This window comes from Triturus cristatus, chromosome 1_2 (genome assembly GCF_964204655.1).
Source record: "Triturus cristatus chromosome 1_2, aTriCri1.1, whole genome shotgun sequence".
In the NCBI taxonomy this organism is placed as follows: Eukaryota; Metazoa; Chordata; class Amphibia; order Caudata; family Salamandridae; genus Triturus; species Triturus cristatus.
Window position 1 is genome coordinate 522,677,016 of NC_140580.1, and position 24,386 is coordinate 522,701,401.

The 24,386-nt window shown below is 43.5% G+C and overlaps 1 protein-coding gene across 9 annotated transcripts in view; it reads right to left on the bottom strand.

Moving 5' to 3' along the window:
* The window catches only part of CUTC (cutC copper transporter), a 227,070-nt gene that overhangs the window by 122,051 nt on the left and 80,633 nt on the right, over positions 1 to 24,386 (bottom strand). For all 9 annotated transcript variants that reach the window (XM_085606309.1, XM_085606310.1, XM_085606302.1 and 6 more), the window contains one exon: positions 8,306 to 8,365. In XM_085606309.1, the coding sequence (XP_085462435.1) occupies positions 8,306 to 8,365 (60 nt within the window). The remainder of the gene's footprint in view (positions 1 to 8,305; positions 8,366 to 24,386) is intronic.

The window sequence follows — 24,386 nt, forward strand, 5'->3', positions numbered from 1 at the left end:
AGCCTATGCATGAGAGAGAGAGATATAAGAGTTAAAAAAAAAAAAACACATTAGGCTTTAATTGTTAATATTCTTAAACAGGTTGCCCCTCCTTCACCTTATATGTCCTGATGAAGATCCAGATACAAGGTTTACAGTTACCTCTTCGCCTTTGGGTTGAAATGTCTACCACCTGATTTACTTAGCCTGGACTGAACTATTATCCTTATAGGGATAGTGGATGGAATAAAACACACACCTCTACTACACTGATGCCATTTTTGCTACCTTCATTGCAGACAGGCTACATGCAGTTGCCTGCATGCACTGCTAATTTATTTGAGTTTGCATCGTTAAAATTAAAGCCACTCGTCACCTGTTATTTCTTGAATAATGTGTATATATTACCATTTTTGAAATATATATTTATTTATTTGCATATTTGAAGTTGGCTCTGTCGTTTTTCTCCTCTCTCTTTCTTCCCTCTTCGTTTTGATCACTTTCAGGGTCACGATACTATGAATAGAGTGTAGTCTGTGAAATATTTTTTTTCTTTATGTATGTCTCTCATTGGGACCATTTTGTTGTTTGTATCGGATTACACCCAGGTTCTACGGCTTTTGGGTAACCCCATTATTTTGTAATGGCCCATCTAACACTAGTTGTGGAGGCAAGGAGGCACTAGCAGGTCCGGGGCTGATATAGCACACTCCTGGCAGCCCCTCTCAGGCCAGGCGGTCAGTCGGCCGCACAGGGAAGTCAATATGGGCCGAGGAGGGGCACGTCGCAGGCTCTCAGCACCCTCTCCCACATGCTGCCAACTCTCCATGCCATGGGGTAGCCTTCTCGAGGGGGTGCAAAATCGGCGCTGGCCAGCCATTACTGCCCGGAGTCGCAGCACAGCAAGACCCTCCTCAATAACCTCACCCATCACTGACAGACGCAGGGCTCCCGCTCACAGAACCAACCGCGCAGCCCCTGCCACTCTAGCCAGGTACTGCATCGGTCCGGATGCATCTCACTCGACCTTCTTGCCGTCGGGCGAAGTCACAGCCGCACCTCACCGTGGCTGCCAGTCGCCACAGCTGCTAGGCTGGGGAGTTCGCAGCAAGTTCATTTGTTTCATCGGCCCGCACCAGGGGCATTTTGTTGATAATCTTAGGGGCTCCGATATATTATAATCATAGCGCAGTCTCTGTAGGAGCTGGAAATCGGTGTTAAATAGTGGATGGTGCTTGATTATGCCCCTTAACTGCAGGAGCCTCAAATAAATGTGGCCCTCTTGCTCACCGGCTCTTTGGCCCCACCCCAACAACTCCAGATGGTTGATATGGAAACCCCCTTGTATAGTCGGCTCTTGAAGATGTGCTCCCCAACTGGTGAGCAGGACATCTGTTGTAATAGTCACCTGCTGAACTAGGTCCAGAAAGGGCCGTCCTTGCAAAAGGTAGCTGGCATTCCATCACTGCACACAGTGATGAGTAAGGCCACAGAACAACACTATATCTTTCCATTGACCCTCCGTCTGAGACCACTGCACTGCTAGGCACTTATGCAATGAAGCATCTGTAAACTGTATGGTGGCTTGGATGTGCTAGGCATTGCTGTTCCATTGCGCTCTTAATCAGTCAATTATACAGCTAAGGGAAGTCTTAGACCCTGCTCCTTCTGAGGTGAGCAGTTACCACTGCAAGACACTTTGTAAACACTGTGGGAGCTGCGGTTACTCTGAAGGACAGTACTTTGAACTGATAATGCTAACAACTTGGAGGAGGCTCAAGCTGGCCGCCCGGTGAGGAGCTCCGTCCGGGAGCTCCCGGTCAGTGATTGCCGTTCTGGTCTTAAAACCCCTTTTTCCCCGTAATTTTCTCCGGTATCCGGACAGCAGACACGGAGAAGACTTGGCCGATGCCCGGTGGAGTCGTTTGGTTCGGCTATAGGGGAGGCTGGCCCGGGTTTCTCCCGAGGCCGTCTCCTACCCAGCCGGACATCGGGGCATGGCTTACATCACCCCGCTGATGCTTCTCTTTCCGACTCTACCGCCTCCCTCGGAGCTTATCGTCCTCCTGATGACTATCCAGCCTCGGCGCAGTTCTGGCTCCTTTGGATGGCTCCAGATGGCGTTGGAGTGCTCTGGGGCGTGATTCCACTCTTTCTGGGACATCGAGACGACATGGCCGATGCCCAGTGGAGGCGCTTGGTTCGGCTATCGAGGAGTCCGGCCCGGGTTCTCCCGCGTCTGTCACCTACCCAGCTGGACATCGGGAAAATACATTCCTTGTCCCGCTGCTGTTCTCTCCCTCTGCTCACTGCCTCGGAATGAGTCGCCGCGGATGACTGATGATGGGGCCAGCCATGGCGCAGCTCTGTCTCCATCGGCTGTCTGCCAGTCCTCGCTGCTGCCTCCCCATGCCAGCCGTCTGCCTGGATGTGCTCCGCCTCGTCCCCGACTTATGAGATCCTCCAGGTATGGGGGCGCGGGAGCCATGACCGGCAGATTGCCTACACTGATGCCCCAGTGGTCCCGAGCCTGCACACCTCTTCTCCCTTCCTCCCGCCTCTGAATTTAGAACTGCGTACCCCCCTTTGACTTCTTTTTTTGCACTTAAATCATGCTCCCTGGTTCACATCAATGGACTTTTTGATTTTTTTACTTTTGCCCAGCCCGCCATTTTGTTGCCGATCATCGCCGATTCCCTGGACCCGCCATCTTGTTGAACCTATGTCCTTTCCCCCTTTCCTCTGTTCTCCCCCGGATGATACTCAAACGTTTCTCACTCTTTCTGGTCTGCCTCAACTCCACCCCCCGTCTCCCTCCTATCCCCGCACCCTCTCTCATAACACTACTTTTGTCCCCCTCTACCTTCTCTCCCCCCCTTTGATTTTTCCACTATCATTGTTAATTCCGTGTAACTCTGTCTTTAATTTACTGTACCTTGACCTTATGTTAATAGTTATGATTCCTTAACTTCTGAGCCAAACGTCTTTCTCTTTTTGCTCATCTGCCCTCCCCCCTATCCTTTTACTCAAATTCTTGCCATCCCGTCCCTCTCTGCCTCTTATGATTTGTCCTTTACTTTGAAATTTCTGTGAAAATGTTTAAATTATTATTCTTGTAACTCGCTGTTGTTCCTTATGTAAAGCGCTCCAATACCTCCGGGTCTAGCCAGCGCTATATAAAACTCAATAAATAAAATAAATAACTTACCACAAAATGGAGGAACCAACAATGTGCCGGGTGGGTGGGGATTTGGAAGTAGCCGTCCTTCATGGTGAGGGCGGTCATAAAGCCGCCTTGCTATAGTAGATGAATGAAATCCTGAAGTAGGAGTATCACAGTGTGGAAGTGCTCAGACAGGATGTACAGTTTATGGCCCTGTGGGCGAGGATGGGCCTTAGGGGCCCGTTCTTCTTGGGAATTAAAAAGTATAAGGAGTATACCTCACTGTGTTGTGGTGGCACAGGCTCTATGGCCCCATAGCAGAGTAGTGCATGCCTTTCCTCTTTGATGGGACGCTGATGTTCGAGAGACAGTTTATTATTGGAGGAGGGGGCGGGAGGGAGGCGATAATGTTTAGTGGTGCTTGTGTGAGTTTTAGACAGTACCCCTCTATTGTGATGTCTAGAACCCACTGGTCTGATGTGATCTCTGCCTAGTGGGGCTGAAACCCTTGCCATCGTCCCCCGACGGGTGTTAGATGGTCGGGGGAAGGGTATGTGCATCACTGTTCGGAAGGTGTGGCACCATTGGAGGCTGTGCCTTTTCCCCAACCCCTTCTGTTGTTACCTTTGTATCCTCCCCTGTAGTAGCCACAGGAGGGTGTTTGCTGCTGCTACTCTCTAGGGAAGGATGTGGATGCCTCAGGGGTAGTAGCCTTAGAAGCTCCATGGTATAGCGTGGTGTGAAAAGTAACACAGGCAGATGAGGACTCTAGATCACCAATGGCTTTGGCTGTTTCTGTGCCCTTCATAATTTTCTCTAACATATCATCAATTTGCAGGCCAAACACATGCTAGCCATCTCAAGACTAGTTGAGGAGATGTTGTTGCACCTCTGGTTTGAATCCAGACATGTGCAGCCAGGTGGCCTGTGAAGAAGGACACATGTATTGACACTTCAAGCAGCAGTATTCACTGTGACCAGGAAACATTTAATGTTGGTTTTATGAATGACTTTACTTTCCGCCACTAGCTACTGACCCCTTTTCTTATACCAGGCCTGGAGGTGCTAAATAAACCCCTCCATCTCATACCAGAGAATAAAAATATATGAACCCTTGTACCAGACATTTCAGAATTATCCTTTAATTATGTGTCCTTTGAAGAATGTTATTTTGTGATATGCTTGCTCAAAAGAGGCTTGTTAGCTGAGACGTGCAGGTTTCTCTTCACCTTTGTAACATGAGGTAGGCCAGATGTAGAACATAAATTGTGCTCACCCAAGGGATAAGACTCCAGTCTTTGAATAAGGAATGTAAGGAGGTGGGCATTGGGAAGACTGACCTATCCATAGAATGAATAATGGGGTTTTGGTGCTTTAAGTTTCTTATAACGAAATGGCCTTGCAGCTGGATCGGATAATTGTTCAACTTTTCAAGTATAGAAAGTGCTTATCTAACACATATGCCACAGCCATGTCAGGCTGTTAAAGTTGTGCAGTTTCTCACCAGTGATTTACTGCTGCTGTTTTCAACTCTCTGTCTCCTTCTAAAGGTTTACGATAAGATGTTGTAAGATGCTGTCATGGCCAGCATGGCTTGCGGGTCAGGGCGGGTGTCGGGAGGGGGGAATCGGAAATTTAAAAAATAAAACTTACCTCAAGGCCAAGTACTGTGTCTTCTATGCTCCTGCTCTCCTGCCTTCGACAGGAACAGGAAGCAGGCAGCCAGGCTCCCTCTCCTAAGCCAATCAAAATGCTGCAATGCAGCGTTGTGATTGGTCAGACCGCTGTGACACGAAGCTCAGCCAGTGGCTAGAGGGGTGGGCATGTTCTCCATGCAAGCTGTAATGCAGCCTGCATGGAGAACAGGGTAGTGCGCATGACTGTTTTGGGCGGACCGAGAGGGCTGACCAAACAGTCATTGCGCACTTAAGAGTGGGAAAACCACTCTGCCCCCACCCTGCTCGGAGTGCCGAGCAGCCCTGCCCACCCACCCATCGCAAAGCAGCAGGACAGGAAACATGAAATGAAAATAACTCTAAGTTTTTGTCATTTTGTGTTTCTCACTGCTTAAAAGCAGTGGGATGACACTCCTCAGCCATAGCAGAGGGGCCACCCCTGGTAAGACGTATGTCTTGAAACGCAACAACTGAAGGAATTCTGTTATTTTTGGCAAACACAACCGAGAAACCTTGTGTGTGAACCTCCTTCCTGCAGCTGTGTAATTTCCATGACCCTCTTGACCTCTTTAATGTTTTTCTGATTCGATCATTGCTGTACATTGTATTCTATGTAATCTTGAAATGTATATATGCTTGCTATTTTTGCTTGCCAGCAAACTCTGGTCACCCGACGCAGAAAGGATGCATTTTTTCCTGCTCTGTGTTTTTGTTTCGTCCATAACCTTGCTTTTGTATTTTTCCTCATCCACTCTCTGTTTGATTACACATGGTATTGTTTGTATTTGTTAGCACTGTTTGTGTAACCCCATGAGCGCCATCATCACTGTTTTTATGTACTTGTAATTAATTATTTGGATAATACAATTTCTAATCAACAGAAATTTCATGTATGTGGGTACTGTGTGCCTCAATAGGTGGTTGGAACTTTCTACTCTTCCCATTTTTCTTACTTTTTCTTCTTCTTTTTTCAATTGTAATTTCTATGATGTTAATGTTCTTTTTCTTTACCTTGGTTTATCACCTACATTATTTTTATTTTTATTGGTTTACTTGAACCATTGTTTGGATTCTAGTATTATTTAGCCCCTGGTTCAGGCTATTGTTCGTAATGGCTGATATTTTTTAGGCACCTGCTCCGGAGGCAGATTTAAGGCTTCTTCAAAAGTCAGATTCTGCTTTGAAGGAACAGGGTCCTTTGTTTAGGCTGAAGGTTTGGTTAGGGTTTGCTCGGTGTAAGGCTAGATATGTATCTGCTGCTGTCTTGCATCGAGTTCCTCTTGGAGGCACTGAAGGATTGGATGGTTGAGATCCTCCGAAGCAGTGCAGGAGGCGGCCGTGGACGCTGGTCTTTTCGAAGTCCCAGATTTTTAATAATCCCCTGTCGCAGAGCTGGATTTTGGCTCCGAAGGTGCTGCCTCCAATGCAGGCAACGATGGCGTTTTCGAGGTCGGAGCCTAAGTAGCGGTCAAAGTGGAAGGGTGAGGCTTCAAGAAGGACACAGTGCCGAACATTGGGCGGGCATTGGGTCCAACTTCTCTGTTTGGTGCTCACCATGGCCTTGTGGCAGAGGTAGAACGGATGCCTCCTAACAGGCCTGGGACTTTACAGATCAAGCCTCCTAAGAGTGGAAGTGATGCCAAGAGGCGGTTGATGGGAGGTTAGTACTCACTGTGACAGACTTCAACACTAGGTGATGCGCAGGTGGCGGCTCGTCCACCTTGGTGTCAGAGCCAGAACTCTCCTCTGATGACAGCTCTCCCACCTTGGCATCTGAAACCTCTGGCTGTTGGTGATCCCTGAAGAGGTCAGGAGTGTTGTTCTCTTGCTGCTATGCCATCGATGCTGAGGTGATCTGACTGGATGAATGGTTTCAGAGTATTTTCGTATTTAGAAAAGAGAGGCAAGTCGAAAAGGAGTTCTCCTGGTAGTTGGGGGACAAGCAAAGGTTACAGAATTGTTGAAGGTCTGTCCATGGGTGTTTGGCACAACAATTCAGGTAAAAACAGAATGGAGTCCTTTCTATCACAGGGGCATTTTCGTGCTCCGAAGATGTGATGGAAGCACGAAGGGGCCAAGCCATGAATGGGGCATCATAAAAAACGCAGACCTAAATCCAAATGGATACGGATGGTTGGAACCTACGAGTAAGCTCAACTAAAGTTTATACCGAAAAGGAAAGGATTCAAGTGGACCTGGCAAGAACACCATACGCATCAAACTAGAGCACGAAGGGACACGTCTGAATCCAACGAGGGAGAAAAAACAATCGAACAAGGAAGCTGATGCCCATGGGCATTAACAGCAATAGGAGGAGTCACTATACCTTCAATCAATTAATCAGGATTTATAAAGCGCGGCTAATCACCCGATAAGGTATCCAGGTGCTTGCAGGTCCCAGAGGCTTATTCGAACAGCCAGGTCTTGAGGGCCATTTGGAAATCCAGAGTAAGATGATGGTCCGGAGGTGCATGGGTGGCTGTTCAAGGTCTTTGCTACAATGTGCGGGAAGGAACGTCCTCCACCTCTGCTTCGGTAAATGCGGGGAGTATGGGCAAGTGAAAGGGAGGCAGAGCGTAGTTTTCTCGATGGATGGTGGAAGTTCAAGCGGTGGTTAATGTAGGCAGGTCCTTGGTTGTGTAGAGCTTTGTGTGCGTGGATCAGCAGCTTGAATTGGCATCTCTTATGTACAGGGAGCCAGTGGAGCTTCCTTAGGTGGGGTGTGATGTGGGTTCATCGGGGAAGGCAAAGGATGAGTCTGGCTGCGGCGTTCTGTATGGTAAGAAGTCTCTGTAGGGGGTGTGCGGTGATTCCTACGCAGAGGGCATTGTCATAGTCCAGTCGGCTGGTGAGGAGGGCTTGTGTCACGGTGCATCTCGTGTGTAGGGGTAGCCACTTGAAGATCTTACGTAGCATGAGAAGAGTGAGGAAGCAGGCAGAAGAGACAGCGCTGATGTGGGATTTCATGGTGAGCTTGATATCAATGATGATTCAGAGGTTTCTGGCATGGTTGGAGGGAGTGGGTGCGGGTCCTAGGTCCGATGCCCACCAGTAGTGGGTCCATGTGTTGCTGCTGTTGCCAAAGTTCAGTACGTCCGTCTTGTTCTCGACTCCTTGTGAGACAAAAAGACCCCCCTTTTGAAGAAAAACAACTTGCACACGTCTGAGCCCAACACTAGATGCCGGGAGTATGCACATGCCACGAACAAATATTTTCTTTTAAATACATTTAGGTTAGTGAGGCTAACTAGGGTTTAGTACTAATGATGGAAGGGTGTAACAAAATATTAAGGAGAGCAATTAAAGACCAAGGATTAATTGTTTGGTGACACGAAATAAATAGTTTTTATACATTACATTAATTTTAATGTTATTGATATGATGCTATGTTTTCTCTGGACAGAATACAAAACGAGAGAGAACAGGCAGGTAATCAATATGGTTACACCTGCAGCAGGTAACATGAGCTAGTGGAAACCGTACTCACCAAAGCTTGGGGTGGTTCCTCCTTCCAGCAAGTTGGAACAAAGTTCAATGCGCCCTGCACCTGAGACAAAAGCACACATTCGAAATTAATTCACCAAAGAAAGGTATTTGATAATTTAAGAGAAAAGATGAAGAGATAAAATGACTTGAATTAAAGAACAGTTTATAAACAGGAAATGGCATGATGTTCCCAATAGTATATAATGCAATTATAAACCCAAGCAACACATTTGCTTATTCACAGATTCGTTCAGATCAACAACTTTTATGGATACCCATAGAGACAGTACAGAGGGCAGTTCCTGCTCACTGGTGTAAAACTTAATAGGCTACCCTAAAAGAAGATTCACCAGCAGGCACCGTCTGCACACAAAAGATGCTCTGACCCACTGACTTCGCCTCCTTATCCTTGATTAAGAGCATGGCTGTGCCTAGTAAGTCTTTCTGTTTAAACATATTTGATTTACAACAGAATTGTCATCTTGACTTATAGACTGCACTTTAAGACACGGGACATGATGCCCATGTTGCCAATGAGACAATGTCCTTTTGCAATCCCTAGCCAAATTCCCCATACCCCCCTTTCCGGCCGATTCCACACATCCTACTCCTCTACTGTCTGCTGGTCAAATCCCCTGCTTTAGAACGGTTTGCACTACAAGTGTTCTTGACTGTTTATCTTGTATCTCAAAAACATTTTGTTCATAGTGTCAACACGCCAATGCCGCACAATTCCAGCATCAACAATTAATGAGCACTCAACCAGGTCCAAAAGGCACAAATGGGAGTGGGCACTGGCCCTGCAAAGCCTTATTAACAGCTGCTTTGCAGAGATCATGTTTTCCTAATCTTATCGTTATACAAACAAGTTAAAACAGCTCCCTAGGCCTATTCCCCTGTATTAATTTGTGAACGTTATTTAGTCCGCTCCCTTATTCATTTCCTGTGTCGGTGGGTGGGCTGATGGCGGGTTACTGCAGAGGCACCTGTCACAACTTATGTTTATTTACATTTTCCGCTTTACGGCCTTTCATGCATAAAAAAAGAGTAGGGTAAAATGTCACAATAAAAAACATATTAGGTTAATCAATGTAAGGATTGCAACAGAACATCAAGCATGGGAAGGGGAATAAAATGGCTTATAAAATGGATGCCCAAAATAGTCGACAAGATGTCTGAAAATGATCAGTATGGAAAATTACTTTAGGTAACTTTTGAAAAGATGCTCAACACTGGTATGTGAACTGTGTATAAAAACTGATCTTACGTTCAGCCCCAAAACCCAGGAGGGAACAAGAAACTTTCCACCAATGAAAAGAACACAAAATGGGCAGAAAATACATTCTATATTTAACTGTAATGCAATGTGTGCTTCGAAAACAAAAGTCTGCCTCTCGAGGTACATGCTGCAGGCTACTGTAGCTAACTGTATTCTTATTTTAGTGACAATTTCACAAGTAGAGAAAAGGTGGTAGTTTACTCACCACATTCCATCGGTTCTGTGAGCTCGCAGTGTGGCAGTAAGAGGGGTTTTAGGGTGTAGAAGGGCATTGCTGGGAAATAGCAGTGGGATTTTTCGAGTTCACCATCCAAGTGCTGGTCAGGCACAAAAGAGCCATTGTGTTTCTTTCATTAACACTGCCTGACCCCAACATGGCAGGTTCACAGGATATGACGTTGGGCACACAAGATTCAAAATTTAAACCCAGTTATCAGAACTCCATTATAGAACACCAAGTGTCAGGGCCCAAAACAGTTCCACTGCTTGTTAATTGAAAGCTTTGTGTGCTGGTACTGCTGATGCACGAGTGTGTCCAATATCTGTGTATTTCTTGTTCAACTGCTAAGTGACCACCCTGGGCAGCAATAAGTGGTGGACTCATCATGAAAGTTACTTTATCTTATTGTTAGATCGTTGCCCATTTGCTTTCTCAACTATGCAGACAGGTTCCACAGAAGCTGCGGGAGAAAGGGAGAAGGAGAAGGCCTCATCGGGCACTTTTGGCCTTTTTGAGACCATGTTCCTTGGACAGATGGCTTATGTGAGTGGCTCGTCCCTGCGCGGGTGCTTCCATCACAAGTATCAGGGAGGAGCCTAGAACAGCAAAATTACTGAATACTGAAAGGACTGAAGCATAAAGAGACATTAAGATCAGTTGGTCTTCCAAGCTCCTTAACACATCGCGGAACCCACTGGTCTTCAAGACATGCCTCCAGCGGTCTCTTGAGGCACAATAAAACATTCAAGAGGCCAATGATTTTAGTAGAGAAGACATCTGGCAAGAAATATTATGGAAAAGTCGCTCTTCTGATAGAAAGATAGCTATGCCTTCTGTATGATAGAACCTTGCAACATGTGTTTCCAAACAACCACCAGAAACGAGATGGTCGTGGGTTTTTTGATGAATTAGGTTTCCAGTCTGATAATGGCTATCTTCTGAGTTTCAAGATTTTTTAGTAGCAATCATTCGTCTGAGGATTAAATCCAGATACTGGGCAGTAGCTCCAGTTATCCTGAAAAGAACTGCATTGGAAAACCCACGGCCATCACGTAAAGCGATTACCAGCACACAGGGACACCATGAAATTGAGGTGATTGAATCGTGGTTTGCAATTCTAGAAAACTGCCACATTGGCCAGTATATAAATACTAGGTGCTCACACACCTGTCCTGATGATGATCTCAACTGAATGAGATCGAAACACCGTCGACTATAGAACTACCTAACTCCTTATTTTATTATATAAAATTACCATAAGAAGTTCAGTATCTTGTTGTTTAAAGGGATGCATGTTTTAATGTTTTTTACTCACTAGAGCACTTTTTTTCACTTTTTTGTGAGTACTGCATCATAATAATTGTACAAAAAAAGATAAAAAATAAAATGATATTCTGCAACGAATGAATCAATTGTTAACTTGTCCTGCTTTATACTTGCCTATGATACATATATAGGACCTAGTGTGTTTTTTCCCCCCAAAAATCCCTAAGACCTACTGACCTTATTATTTATCTAGATGACATGTTAAACCAAGAGCACGATCCCCTACCATTGTCAGACTGCTTGAAAGCCTCAGCTTTGTGATAAACAAGAAGTCCCTCCTGACTCCAGCGCAGAAAGCATTTTTTCTGGGGCTTGTCATAGACTCCACTAAGGCTGCGCTAAGACTCCCCTCCCTAAAAGTGTCCAAGGTCCGTCATGAGCTATGGAGAATGCTGGGCAGACAAAGGGTGTCCTTGCGGCAGACTGCTCACCTAGTGGGTCTCCTTTCATCATCCAGCCAGGCCATATTTCCGGGACCCTTGCACTATCAGGCCCTTCAGCACTTGAATGCAGCACATCTGCGAAAGGGACTCTTTTTCCCAGGCGGTCATCCTTTCAGAAGACGCGCAAGAAGAGATTCTATGGTGGCTTTCCCACATGGAAGCATGGAACAGGAAAGCGATTTTTGGTTCGGCTTCAGATCTCATTATACAGTCCGATGCCAGCAGTTCAGGCTGGAGCACACAGTTTGGTGTGTTTTCAACAGGAGGGTTGTGGTTTCCTTAAGAACAGATGACACACATCAACTGTTTGGAGCTTCTGTAAGGGTCCTTTGAGGTCCGTTGTTGGACTTGAGACAAGATCCAGTCCTGTTAAAGATTAACAACATTTCGGCCGTCAGGTATATAAATCACCTGGGGGCACTCAGTCAATCAAAATCACTTTATTCGATTATTCAAAATCATAAAAGCATGTTAAAATACCTAACACGTACAAAACATATAACACTCAAAATCCATCATTAATAAAAAATACAGCTCTAAAAATTCAGCAGTGAAATATAAAATACATAATATAAAAGGGAGAATCCATTATACAGAGAAATTAGTAATTACAATTGAATTTCTTTTTCTCCTTGCTCTAACTGCTGCAACTATAAAACTAGCGATCCATGGGGGGCACTCGATCCAAGATACTCTTGGATCTAGTGACCAATTTTTGGGCCGTTTTGCGTAGACCATTAGATCTTGTTCATAGCGGAATATCTCCCCGGTCAGGAGAACAGGGTGGCGGACTGGCAGTCCGGTCACTTCCAGGACTCCATCCTTTGGGAACTTCATCCAGAAGTCTTTGCCAGCCTCCAGAACAGCTGAGGTCCGTTTTTGGTGGACCTGTTTGCCTCCAGATTGGATCATCAGCTGCCCAGGTTCTTCAGGTGGAGACCGGAACCTCTAGCTGCGGCCACGGATGCATTTCTACAGGACTGGGAGCCGGAAAGGGGTTATGCGTTTCCCCTGTTCACAATGAGTACCAAGGCATCAGCCCAAATTAGGCGTCAGCGGGCGGATGTAGTTTTGGTCACCTCAATTTGGAAATCTCATGTTTGGTTGCCGGTTCTTCTGGAACTTTCTTGGGATTTTCCAATACCTCTTCCCCTATTTTCAACTCGTCTTCTCAACTCGGAACAGACTGGATACCAGATTGTGCTGGAGGGGTCGCTTTGCCTGATGCCGTGGCAGATTACAGGTGTCGATGGTCGCTTTCGGGACTTTCGGTACAGGTTGAAGACCTCTTGTTAAAGGCATGGTCAGAAGGTACCAACAAAAGATACTGGTCAGCTTGGAAGAGATGGTGTAATTGGTGTGTGTGACGGGGTTGTGATACCATGGTCGCCGACATAGTGCTAGTCTTGAATTTCTTGACCAGCTTAGCACAGGAAGGTATTACATAATGCTCGATCAACACCTTCCATTCAGCTATCCCAGCAGGACATGTACCTATGGAAGGATCCCCTGTGGAGGAACATCCTTTTGTGTGTCATCTTCTGCGTGGCATTCAGCTATCTTTGCCTCTGGAGCTGCGTTACTCGGCTCTTTGGGATGTTAACACAGTACTTAACCTTTTCCTATCATCATAACCTAATAGGTTCCTGCCAAGGAAGTAGCTCTTGGCTAAGAAGGTGATTTTGCTCTGCGTGGTGTCATGCAGGTGGGTTTCAGATGTCCGAGCCCTAGACATTACTGGAAGGTCTTTCAACCCTCTGGAGTGCCTTTTACACTTAGCAGGCATACAAAAGCGAATAACAGAGTTATAGAATATCCTGCGTTTCCGGACTCTACTACACTGTGTGTAGTTCACTGCCTTAAGGCCTATGAGGAGATGTCTGCCGAATTCAGACCTCCAGGTGAAAGGCAGCTCCTAATCGCCCTCAGGAAGTCGCACAAAGCAGTGTCATTCCCAACCATAGCCCATTGGGTATGGTGGGTTATGCAAGAGGCTGGATTGGATCTTAAAATATTTGGTGCATATTCCACTCGTGGAGGAATGGCCTCCAATGCCTTGTTTGGGTGCTTGCCTGAAAGAGATCATGAACACAACCGATTGGTCCTCTGATGCTACCTTTAAGAGGTTCTACTTAAGCCAGAGTTGGTTATAGCTCATTTGGCAGTAAGTAAGCTTAAAATTAGCATAATTCTCACCTCTGGTCCTGACATAGAATGAAAAATTTCCTAGCTACCGTAACAGAAATTTTCAATTATACATGCTTTGCTTATAGTGTAGCCTTGTCAGCTGGTGTTCTATTGGTATTTTCATCTTTTTCCAGGAATGGAAAATGGGAAACAAGATTTGTGAGAAAAGGGCCATAGCATGACTCGCGCGACGAAAGAGTCACTGAGGAGAAGGACTATAATGCAGACTGTGAGAAGTTGGCCTGGCAAATGCTGATCACTAGTTATAGTGGCCACCTTGCACCAGTCCAATTCGACTCTTATGGTAGATAGGTTTAAGACAACCTTTTAAAGAAAGCTATCCTAGTGGTAGCTGTGGAGAGCAGCCTTCAGGCTAAGTCTCAGAGGAATGTAAAGCAGCTTGTTTTACCTTATAATCTCTTGAATTACCAAATGAAAGGACACCACACAGGTATATATATCAAATATATATGTATTTATTACTAGACACCCTCTACTAATCTCTTTATGAGATTAGAAGTCAGGAACATATGCAAATATCAACGTTTCACAATAAGTTAAGCACAAATATGGCTGAGGCCCTACGGGCGTACCAGACCATAGACTAAAAAAGAGGTTTAGGAATGTCGACTTGCAAGGGGACAAGGCCTAGGGCCTGTAGAATCGCTGGGGCCTCACTAATCCACCCAAGGTAGGTAAGTAAAGGACCCACGGGAGACGCGTGCAGTGTGAGAACACAGCCGCAGGTTCCCTATTGATTTCAATGGAGCAAGTCGCGGTTGGAATTTTAAAGTTTTAGGGTACTTCTAGAGAGTCTACAAGCAAGCCACTTACAAGGTAAGTAGTTCGAGGGCCAACACCCACAGAAGCACCGGAGTGCACGAGTTACCTCACCCAGGGAAGCCGGGTGCATAGGTGTCTTTTGGTGTCGGGTCGCGTCGTCGTTTTCAATGGAGGCCGAAGAAGTTTTGCTGCTTGCGAAGACTGGAGAAGTGTCCGGTGGAATCCAAGGCTGGATTCAGGATGAAGAAGACCTGAAAGCAGAAGGGACAGTGTTCACAGTCCCTTGCCAGTGACCCGGGGCCAGGAAGATGTATGCCCACGGAAGTCGGATGATTTCAGGTGATCAAGGGTGTTTTGACTCTTCAGCTACGAGGTCCGGGAGGCGTCGACGACGACCAGGAGCTGGATTCGAAGTGTCCCACAAAGTCTGCAGCTTACTGAAGTATTGACAACCGGATTGGAGCCAACAAGCCTTGGCAACAGCAAGTCTCGTGGAAAGTGAAGAAAGTCTGCGGTGCAGACCAGCAAGGTCTGAGGGACTCACCCTGCGAGGGTAAGTCAGAGCAGGCCTGGAGCAACCAGGGGAGCCCTTTGGTTTGATGAGAAAGTCTTCAGGGGACAACAAAATGGGTGGTAGAGGCACTCCGAATTTGTTTCAGAAACAAAGTTTTACTCGTTTAACACTTCTTCTCAATGGCGTGCTGTGGAGTGGATTCCAACAGTCATGGATTCCTGACACTTCAAACCTTCAATGCTAGGACCAGTAGGGCCCTAGTCTCCACGCACAGTTGCGTTCAGGACAATGCCTTGAAATAATTCTCAAAACTGTAGTTCATACTTAATCCAACATTTGTAGTGAATGAATTAAATCAATGTCTCAGTGATTAAAGCAATTTATTCATTGCAAAAATATTCGTTAGTTAAATCTTCATTCAATTCTTCATATAAATCCAAATTACGCTCATACAAGAAGTTCACTTTTTGTGAATGCCCAATGCATTTCGAGCCAGCCGGCTCTTCATAAGGGGCTACGTATCTAAAGAAATAAATAAACAATGCATATTTACACATTGACCGTTACAATGATGGCAAAAACATCAGATTGCAAATACATGATCAAACTCAGAAATTCATAACAACATTCCAAGCTGAAACAACTAAGTGAATAAGTTGAGTGACCGCATAATGACCCAAAATGACCATCACCAAGAATGTTTAAATAAAGTTGTGTAGACGGTGAAAGAAGCCGAAAAAACTCAGAGAGACTGTTACCTTGTTGGGCAATAAACAACCGCTTTTCAAAACGAATGAATCAACCTAAAAACAGAACACACTGGAATGTCGTCTCTGAACGTAGAGAAAGAAACTGGCAAGAGAAATGAAGAGAAAATTCAAAATGAGAAATCTTACCGACACAGTACAACGTGGTCGATTCAATGAAAGGAACCTGTTCGACTGCTGGCTCAAAAAATCACCAGGTGAAAATCATGGCGGTATGTTGGGAGCATGCGCTTAAATCAGAGCATGTTTAGACATAAAAAAGGTGACTGAACAACGATACCTTACTCAAAATGGGAGGAACAATCTCAAAAAGAAAAAGTGACTAATGATACATGGACTATCATCAAAGGTAAAACTGGTTCCACTATAAAAATAAACGACATGACAAAGCGCAAAAGCCTGAATCAAGGTGGAGGTAATACTCGCGTGCATACTGTGCTGCTGAAAAAAAAAAAAATTTAAAACAAGATGGCTGGATGAATGGTGTCGCCATCTTGAAAGTGAGCGGAAAATGAACCCGGGCATGAGAAAAATGGTGAAAAATTTAAAAACGTTAAAAAATAGTCGGAATGACCGGAAAAAATAAAACGTGTGTTGGTGAGGGTCACTGGTCAGGGTAATCTAACCCAAGAAAAAAGGTTGATCACATAGGTATATATGAATGTGCAGTCCTATCCTGATACAAAAAAAACTTTGACACAAATACATCATAAATAACAAGCATAGTCTATTTTGTCATTAATGCCTTTCTCCATTAAGGTGTCCAAACGCTTAATCCAATAGGTTTCCCTCTGTAGGAGACTTCTGGTCAGATCTGTATCTTGACGTTGCTCTACTCTTTCTAGGACAGAGAATCTGAGTTGGGCGATACTGTGCTTCTCTTCATTCCAATGCATGGCCAAGCTGCTGTGTTTGTTGAGTGTTCTGATTGTACTTTTGTGCTCAGAAATCCGGGTTTTAATTTTTCTTTCGGTTTTGCCCACATACAACTTGCCACATGGACATTTGATGTAGTAGATGAGTTTATTTGAATTGCAATCAGAATTATGGTGAAGTCTGATGATTTCTCCAGTACATGGATGGTTTAATGTATTGCCGGTTATAACGTTGTTGCAATGAATGCAGTTATGACATTTACTCATTCCTTTGTGGGCAATGTTCCCTTGCTTAATGGGAGTATTGATGATTTCTTTGATGTTTTTTGCACGTTTATAAGCAAACATTGGGGGATCTTTAAAAATGTTGTGAAAGTCAGGCTCATTCTGTAACAATTCCCATCTTTTGATGATGATGTTCTTCACTTTACCGGATGCTGTGGAGAATTTTGATACAAAGACTTGTCTGTTTGTCTGTTTTCGTGGTCTACTTGTTAAGAGACTCTCTCTATTGAATTTGGATGCGCGTTGTTTAGCTAATTCAATCACTTCTGTAGGGTAACCCCTGGCAAGATACATCTGCTGTTGGAGTGATAAGTTCTTCTCCGTATCCTCTGCAGTAGAGCATATCCGTTTTATCCGCAAAAATTGGGACAATGGTAAGTTGTGTTTTAAGCTATTAGGATGGAAACTTTGGAAATGGAGCGCGCTATTCACATCTGTTTGCTTTTTGAAAACCTCCGTTTTTATGTAACCCGCTTCTTTGGTAAGGATAACATCAAGGAAAGATATTTTAGTCTGGTCAATTGCATGGGTGAACTGAATGTGTTCATCTATTTGATTTAGTTGTTCAATTTTACTTTCCAACATTTCCTGAGTGTTAATCCAGAGAATAAGAATGTCATCAATGAATCTGCAATATAGCAATAAATTTCCTGTCCATCCGGTATCTTTGTAGATGTAGTCTGATTCGAATTTGGCCATGAAAGTGTTGGCATATGCCGGCGCCCCGGCAAAGCCCATGGATGTGCCTTGCTGCTGCAAATAAAAATCATTGTTCCAGTAAAAATAACTGTGATGCAAACAAAAATGTAAAATTTCCAAAATGAACACTTTATCTGCTCTGAGCGAAGATTGGCGCAGTAGAGCCCATTCTACCGCCTCCATGCCAGCTGAGTGAGGGATCGAAGTATATAAAGACTTGACATCTATAGTGCAAAAAATGATGTCTTCCATGAACTTTATTTTCTGTAGCTTAAGTAAAAAGTCTGTCGTGTCTTTGATATACGAGGGCCATTCTTGAACCAACGGTTGTAGGAAATAATCAATATAGTGTCCCAAGGGCTCGAAGATGGTTCCACAACCCGTTACTATGGGCCGCATCGATGGGTTAAACAAGTTCTTGTGGATCTTTGGCAACATGTACAGGGTGGGTTTCCTTGGATACTCTACTGTCAGAAATTTTTTGGTGGTTTCACTGATCCATCCCATTTCCAAAGCATGATCAAGAATGCTTCCAAGCGTTTCCTTAAGCTCAAATATAGGATCTTGATCCAATTTCAGATAAGTTTGAGTGTCTGATACGTGTTCTTGTACTGCATTGATGTAAAATGAGCGATCCATAAGAACAATTGCGCCTCCTTTATCTGCTTTTTGAATCTGTATTTCTGTATCCTTCTGAATTGATTTCAGTATATTTTTTTCTTGTAAAGTTAGATTAGAATTCTTCGCTTTCCTGAATTGTAATTTTTGTAGATCTTTCCTTACTAGATTATCGAATGAATCTATGATTTTATGCGAAACTGGTGCCTGGTATGTGGATTTGGGTTTGAATTCAAGGAACTCTTTGGTTTGTGTGTCTTCCTTGGCTGGTAATACATTTGTAAAAAAATGTCGTAATCGTAGGATTCTGGTGAATTTGTATAGGGCTAGTTCGCATTCCAGTAGATTGGTGTCATAAGTTGGCACGTATCCAAGGCCTTTGTTCAATGTTTGAATTTGTGCATTGGTGATTTCCTTTGAAGAAATGTTGACTACTAGATTTACTTCTGGCTCCTTGTGCGCCCTTGTTTTGTGGTTGCTTCTCCTGGTTTTGCGCTTTTTGATGGACCCGGTGGTTGACTTGTGTCCAGGTCCCTGGACAAAAAATGTGTGGATCCAGATGCTCCTGATTCTTCGATGATATCTTTGGTGATATCTGTAGTTGGTTCTGGACTGGGTAGTTGACTTTTCGCTGTGGGTCTGGTGGTTGTGGTGTCGGTGTCTGTGGCTATACTTTAATTCGAGGAAGTATTCGTGGTTGGTTTTCTGGATTGTGGTCTTCTTTGTGCATAGACTTCCGCCCATGTGTAAACTTCGTTGAGTTTATAATCCAACGTGTCACGTTTATATTTTCGTAATTTACCTTCCTGTATTTCTTTCGTGTATTTGTCCAGTCTCATGTTGATATCATCTAAAGCTTTTTTGAGCTCATCATCATTCATTCTGGTTGATAAATTATGTTTTATTTCTGAAATCTCCTTGGCAAGTTCATTGATAACTTTGGATAATTCTTCTACTAACAATAAAATTAGATCAAGTGAACATTTGTTCAATATTGAATACCACCGTTCCATGAAATCTTTGTTTAGATGAAACCTGTATAGCATGGGTTTAATGGACATCCTCAACCCTCTTGGAATTCTTTTGGCTCTATGATATTGTATCAGGGTAGATGCATGAAGTCGTTGGTTCATTTCTCTCTTCAAAGAGTACTCTAGCTGTTTTAATTGCTGGATGACCGTGTTGCCTTGCAAATCTGACGCTTTTACATCCTGTATCAATGCATATATTTCTGATGCTTGTTCTGTTGAATACGCTAGGGTACTAGCTCTGTTGTCTGTCAAACTTGAAATGGAGTCAAATGACATGATTGGGTGCTCTCGTACCAGATGACTGTGATACTAAAACAACAAAATGGGTGGTAGAGGCACTCCGAATTTGTTTCAGAAACAAAGTTTTACTCGTTTAACACTTCTTCTCAATGGCGTGCTGTGGAGTGGATTCCAACAGTCATGGATTCCTGACACTTCAAACCTTCAATGCTAGGACCAGTAGGGCCCTAGTCTCCACGCACAGTTGCGTTCAGGACAATGCCTTGAAATAATTCTCAAAACTGTAGTTCATACTTAATCCAACATTTGTAGTGAATGAATTAAATCAATGTCTCAGTGATTAAAGCAATTTATTCATTGCAAAAATATTCGTTAGTTAAATCTTCATTCAATTCTTCATATAAATCCAAATTACGCTCATACAAGAAGTTCACTTTTTGTGAATGCCCAATGCATTTCGAGCCAGCCGGCTCTTCATCAGGGGCTACGTATCTAAAGAAATAAATAAACAATGCATATTTACACATTGACCGTTACAATGATGGCAAAAACATCAGATTGCAAATACATGATCAAACTCAGAAATTCATAACAACATTCCAAGCTGAAACAACTAAGTGAATAAGTTGAGTGACCGCATAATGACCCAAAATGACCATCACCAAGAATGTTTAAATAAAGTTGTGTAGACGGTGAAAGAAGCCGAAAAAACTCAGAGAGACTGTTACCTTGTTGGGCAATAAACAACCGCTTTTCAAAACGAATGAATCAACCTAAAAACAGAACACACTGGAATGTCGTCTCTGAACGTAGAGAAAGAAACTGGCAAGAGAAATGAAGAGAAAATTCAAAATGAGAAATCTTACCGACACAGTACAACGTGGTCGATTCAATGAAAGGAACCTGTTCGACTGCTGGCTCAAAAAATCACCAGGTGAAAATCATGGCGGTATGTTGGGAGCATGCGCTTAAATCAGAGCATGTTTAGACATAAAAAAGGTGACTGAACAACGATACCTTACTCAAAATGGGAGGAACTATCTCAAAAAAAAAAGTGACTAATGATACATGGACTATCATCAAAGGTAAAACTGGTTCCACTATAAAAATAAACGACATGACAAAGCGCAAAAGCCTGAATCAAGGTGGAGGTAATACTCGCGTGCATACTGTGCTGCTGAAAAAAAAAAATTTAAAACAAGGTGGCTGGATGAATGGTGCCGCCATCTTGAAAGAGAGCGGAAAATGAACCCGGGCATGAGAAAAATGGTGAAAAATTTAAAAACGTTAAAAAATAGTCGGAATGACCGGAAAAAATAAAACGTGTGTTGGTGAGGGTCACTGGTCAGGGTAATCTAACCCAAGAAAAAAGGTTGATCACATAGGTATATATGAATGTGCAGTCCTATCCTGATACAAAAAAACCTTTGACACAAATACATCATAAATAACAAGCATAGTCTATTTTGTCATTAATGCCTTTCTCCATTTCCCCACCCTGTACATGTTGCCAAAGATCCACAAGAACTTGTTTAACCCATCGATGCGGCCCATAGTAACGGGTTGTGGAACCATCTTCGAGCCCTTGGGACACTATATTGATTATTTCCTACAACCGTTGGTTCAAGAATGGCCCTCGTATATCAAAGACACGACAGACTTTTTACTTAAGCTACAGAAAATAAAGTTCATGGAAGACATCATTTTTTGCACTATAGATGTCAAGTCTTTATATACTTCGATCCCTCACTCAGCTGGCATGGAGGCGGTAGAATGGGCTCTACTGCGCCAATCTTCGCTCAGAGCAGATAAAGTGTTCATTTTGGAACTTTTACATTTTTGTTTGCATCACAGTTATTTTTACTGGAACAATGATTTTTATTTGCAGCAGCAAGGCACATCCATGGGCTTTGCCGGGGCGCCGGCATATGCCAACACTTTCATGGCCAAATTCGAATCAGACTACATCTACAAAGATACCGGATGGACAGGAAATTTATTGCTATATTGCAGATTCATTGATGACATTCTTATTCTCTGGATTAACACTCAGGAAATGTTGGAAAGTAAAATTGAACAACTAAATCAAATAGATGAACACATTCAGTTCACCCATGCAATTGACCAGACTAAAATATCTTTCCTTGATGTTATCCTTACCAAAGAAGCGGGTTACATAAAAACGGAGGTTTTCAAAAAGCAAACAGATGTGAGTAGCGCGCTCCATTTCCAAAGTTTCCATCCTAATAGCTTAAAACACAACTTACCATTGTCCCAATTTTTGCGGATAAAACGGATATGCTCTACTGCAGAGGATACGGAGAAGAACTTATCACTCCAACAGCAGATGTATCTTGCCAGGGGTTACCCTACAGAAGTGATTGAATTAGCTAAACAACGCGCATCCAAATTCAATAGAGAGAGTCTCTTAACAAGTAGACCACGAAAACAGACAAACAGACAAGTCTTTGTATCAAAATTCTCCACAGCATCCGGTAAAGTGAAGAACATCATCATCAAAAGATGGGAATTGTTACAGAATGAGCCTGACTTTCACAACATTTTTAAAGATCCCCCAATGTTTGCTTATAAACGTGCAAAAAACATCAAAGAAATCATCAATACTCCCATTAAGCAAGGGAACATTGCCCACAAAGGAATGAGTAAATGTCATAACTGCATTCATTGCAACAACGTTATAACCGGCAATACATTAAACCATCCATGTACTGGAGAAATCATCAGACTTCACCATAATTCTGATTGCAATTCAAATAAACTCATCTACTACATCAAATGTCCATGTGGCAAGTTGTATGTGGGCAAAACCGAAAGAAAAATTAAAACCCGGATTTCTGAGCACAAAAGTACAATCAGAACACTCAACAAACACAGCAGCTTGGCCATGCATTGGAATGAAGAGAAGCACAGTATCGCCCAACTCAGATTCTCTGTCCTAGAAAGAGTAGAGCAACGTCAAGATACAGATCTGACCAGAAGTCTCCTACAGAGGGAAACCTATTGGATTAAGCGTTTGGACACCTTAATGGAGAAAGGCATTAATGACAAAATAGACTATGCTTGTTATTTATGATGTATTTGTGTCAAAGGTTTTTTTGTATCAGGATAGGACTGCACATTCATATATACCTATGTGATCAACCTTTTTTCTTGGGTTAGATTACCCTGACCAGTGACCCTCACCAACACACGTTTTATTTTTTCCGGTCATTCCGACTATTTTTTAACGTTTTTAAATTTTTCACCATTTTTCTCATGCCCGGGTTCATTTTCCGCTCTCTTTCAAGATGGCGGCACCATTCATCCAGCCACCTTGTTTTAAATTTTTTTTTTCAGCAGCACAGTATGCACGCGAGTATTACCTCCACCTTGATTCAGGCTTTTGCGCTTTGTCATGTCGTTTATTTTTATAGTGGAACCAGTTTTACCTTTGATGATAGTCCATGTATCATTAGTCACTTTTTTTTTTGAGATAGTTCCTCCCATTTTGAGTAAGGTATCGTTGTTCAGTCACCTTTTTTATGTCTAAACATGCTCTGATTTAAGCGCATGCTCCCAACATACCGCCATGATTTTCACCTGGTGATTTTTTGAGCCAGCAGTCGAACAGGTTCCTTTCATTGAATCGACCACGTTGTACTGTGTCGGTAAGATTTCTCATTTTGAATTTTCTCTTCATTTCTCTTGCCAGTTTCTTTCTCTACGTTCAGAGACGACATTCCAGTGTGTTCTGTTTTTAGGTTGATTCATTCGTTTTGAAAAGCGGTTGTTTATTGCCCAACAAGGTAACAGTCTCTCTGAGTTTTTTCGGCTTCTTTCACCGTCTACACAACTTTATTTAAACATTCTTGGTGATGGTCATTTTGGGTCATTATGCGGTCACTCAACTTATTCACTTAGTTGTTTCAGCTTGGAATGTTGTTATGAATTTCTGAGTTTGATCATGTATTTGCAATCTGATGTTTTTGCCATCATTGTAACGGTCAATGTGTAAATATGCATTGTTTATTTATTTCTTTAGATACGTAGCCCCTGATGAAGAGCCGGCTGGCTCGAAATGCATTGGGCATTCACAAAAAGTGAACTTCTTGTATGAGCGTAATTTGGATTTATATGAAGAATTGAATGAAGATTTAACTAACGAATATTTTTGCAATGAATAAATTGCTTTAATCACTGAGACATTGATTTAATTCATTCACTACAAATGTTGGATTAAGTATGAACTACAGTTTTGAGAATTATTTCAAGGCATTGTCCTGAACGCAACTGTGCGTGGAGACTAGGGCCCTACTGGTCCTAGCATTGAAAGTCTTCAGGGGACCCACAAGCCAGCCGGCAAGGGATCGCGAAGACGCCTCGAGAGGATTCGCTTCACAGGAGACCACGGTCACTCGGGACGAGGTGGGCCTCTGATTTTCGAGGGAAATCCTGCTGGAGGCTTGGACCACACGTGGTCCAATGCACAAGTTTGTAGAACGTCGTGAAGGGGTTGCACTCGACAATAGTGCACGGTACCCGGGTATTGCTGTTCCTCGTCACTCGTGGGGTTCACTCGCCTCAGGTTTGTTGGGGACTCACAATGGCCGTCGAGAAGTCAGGAAATCCACTTCCGGGGCTGCAGGGACTTCGGACTCCGGCGGGAAAGTTTGCGACCGTTGATTCCAGTTTTTGGAGCCTGCCAAGCAGGGAAGTCACTCCTTGACTCCAAGGGAGATTCTTCAGTCTTCCAAAGGTAGTGGAAAGTCGAAGGGCCAGGATTCTTCTTGTAGAGCGTCGTCCAGGGATATCTGA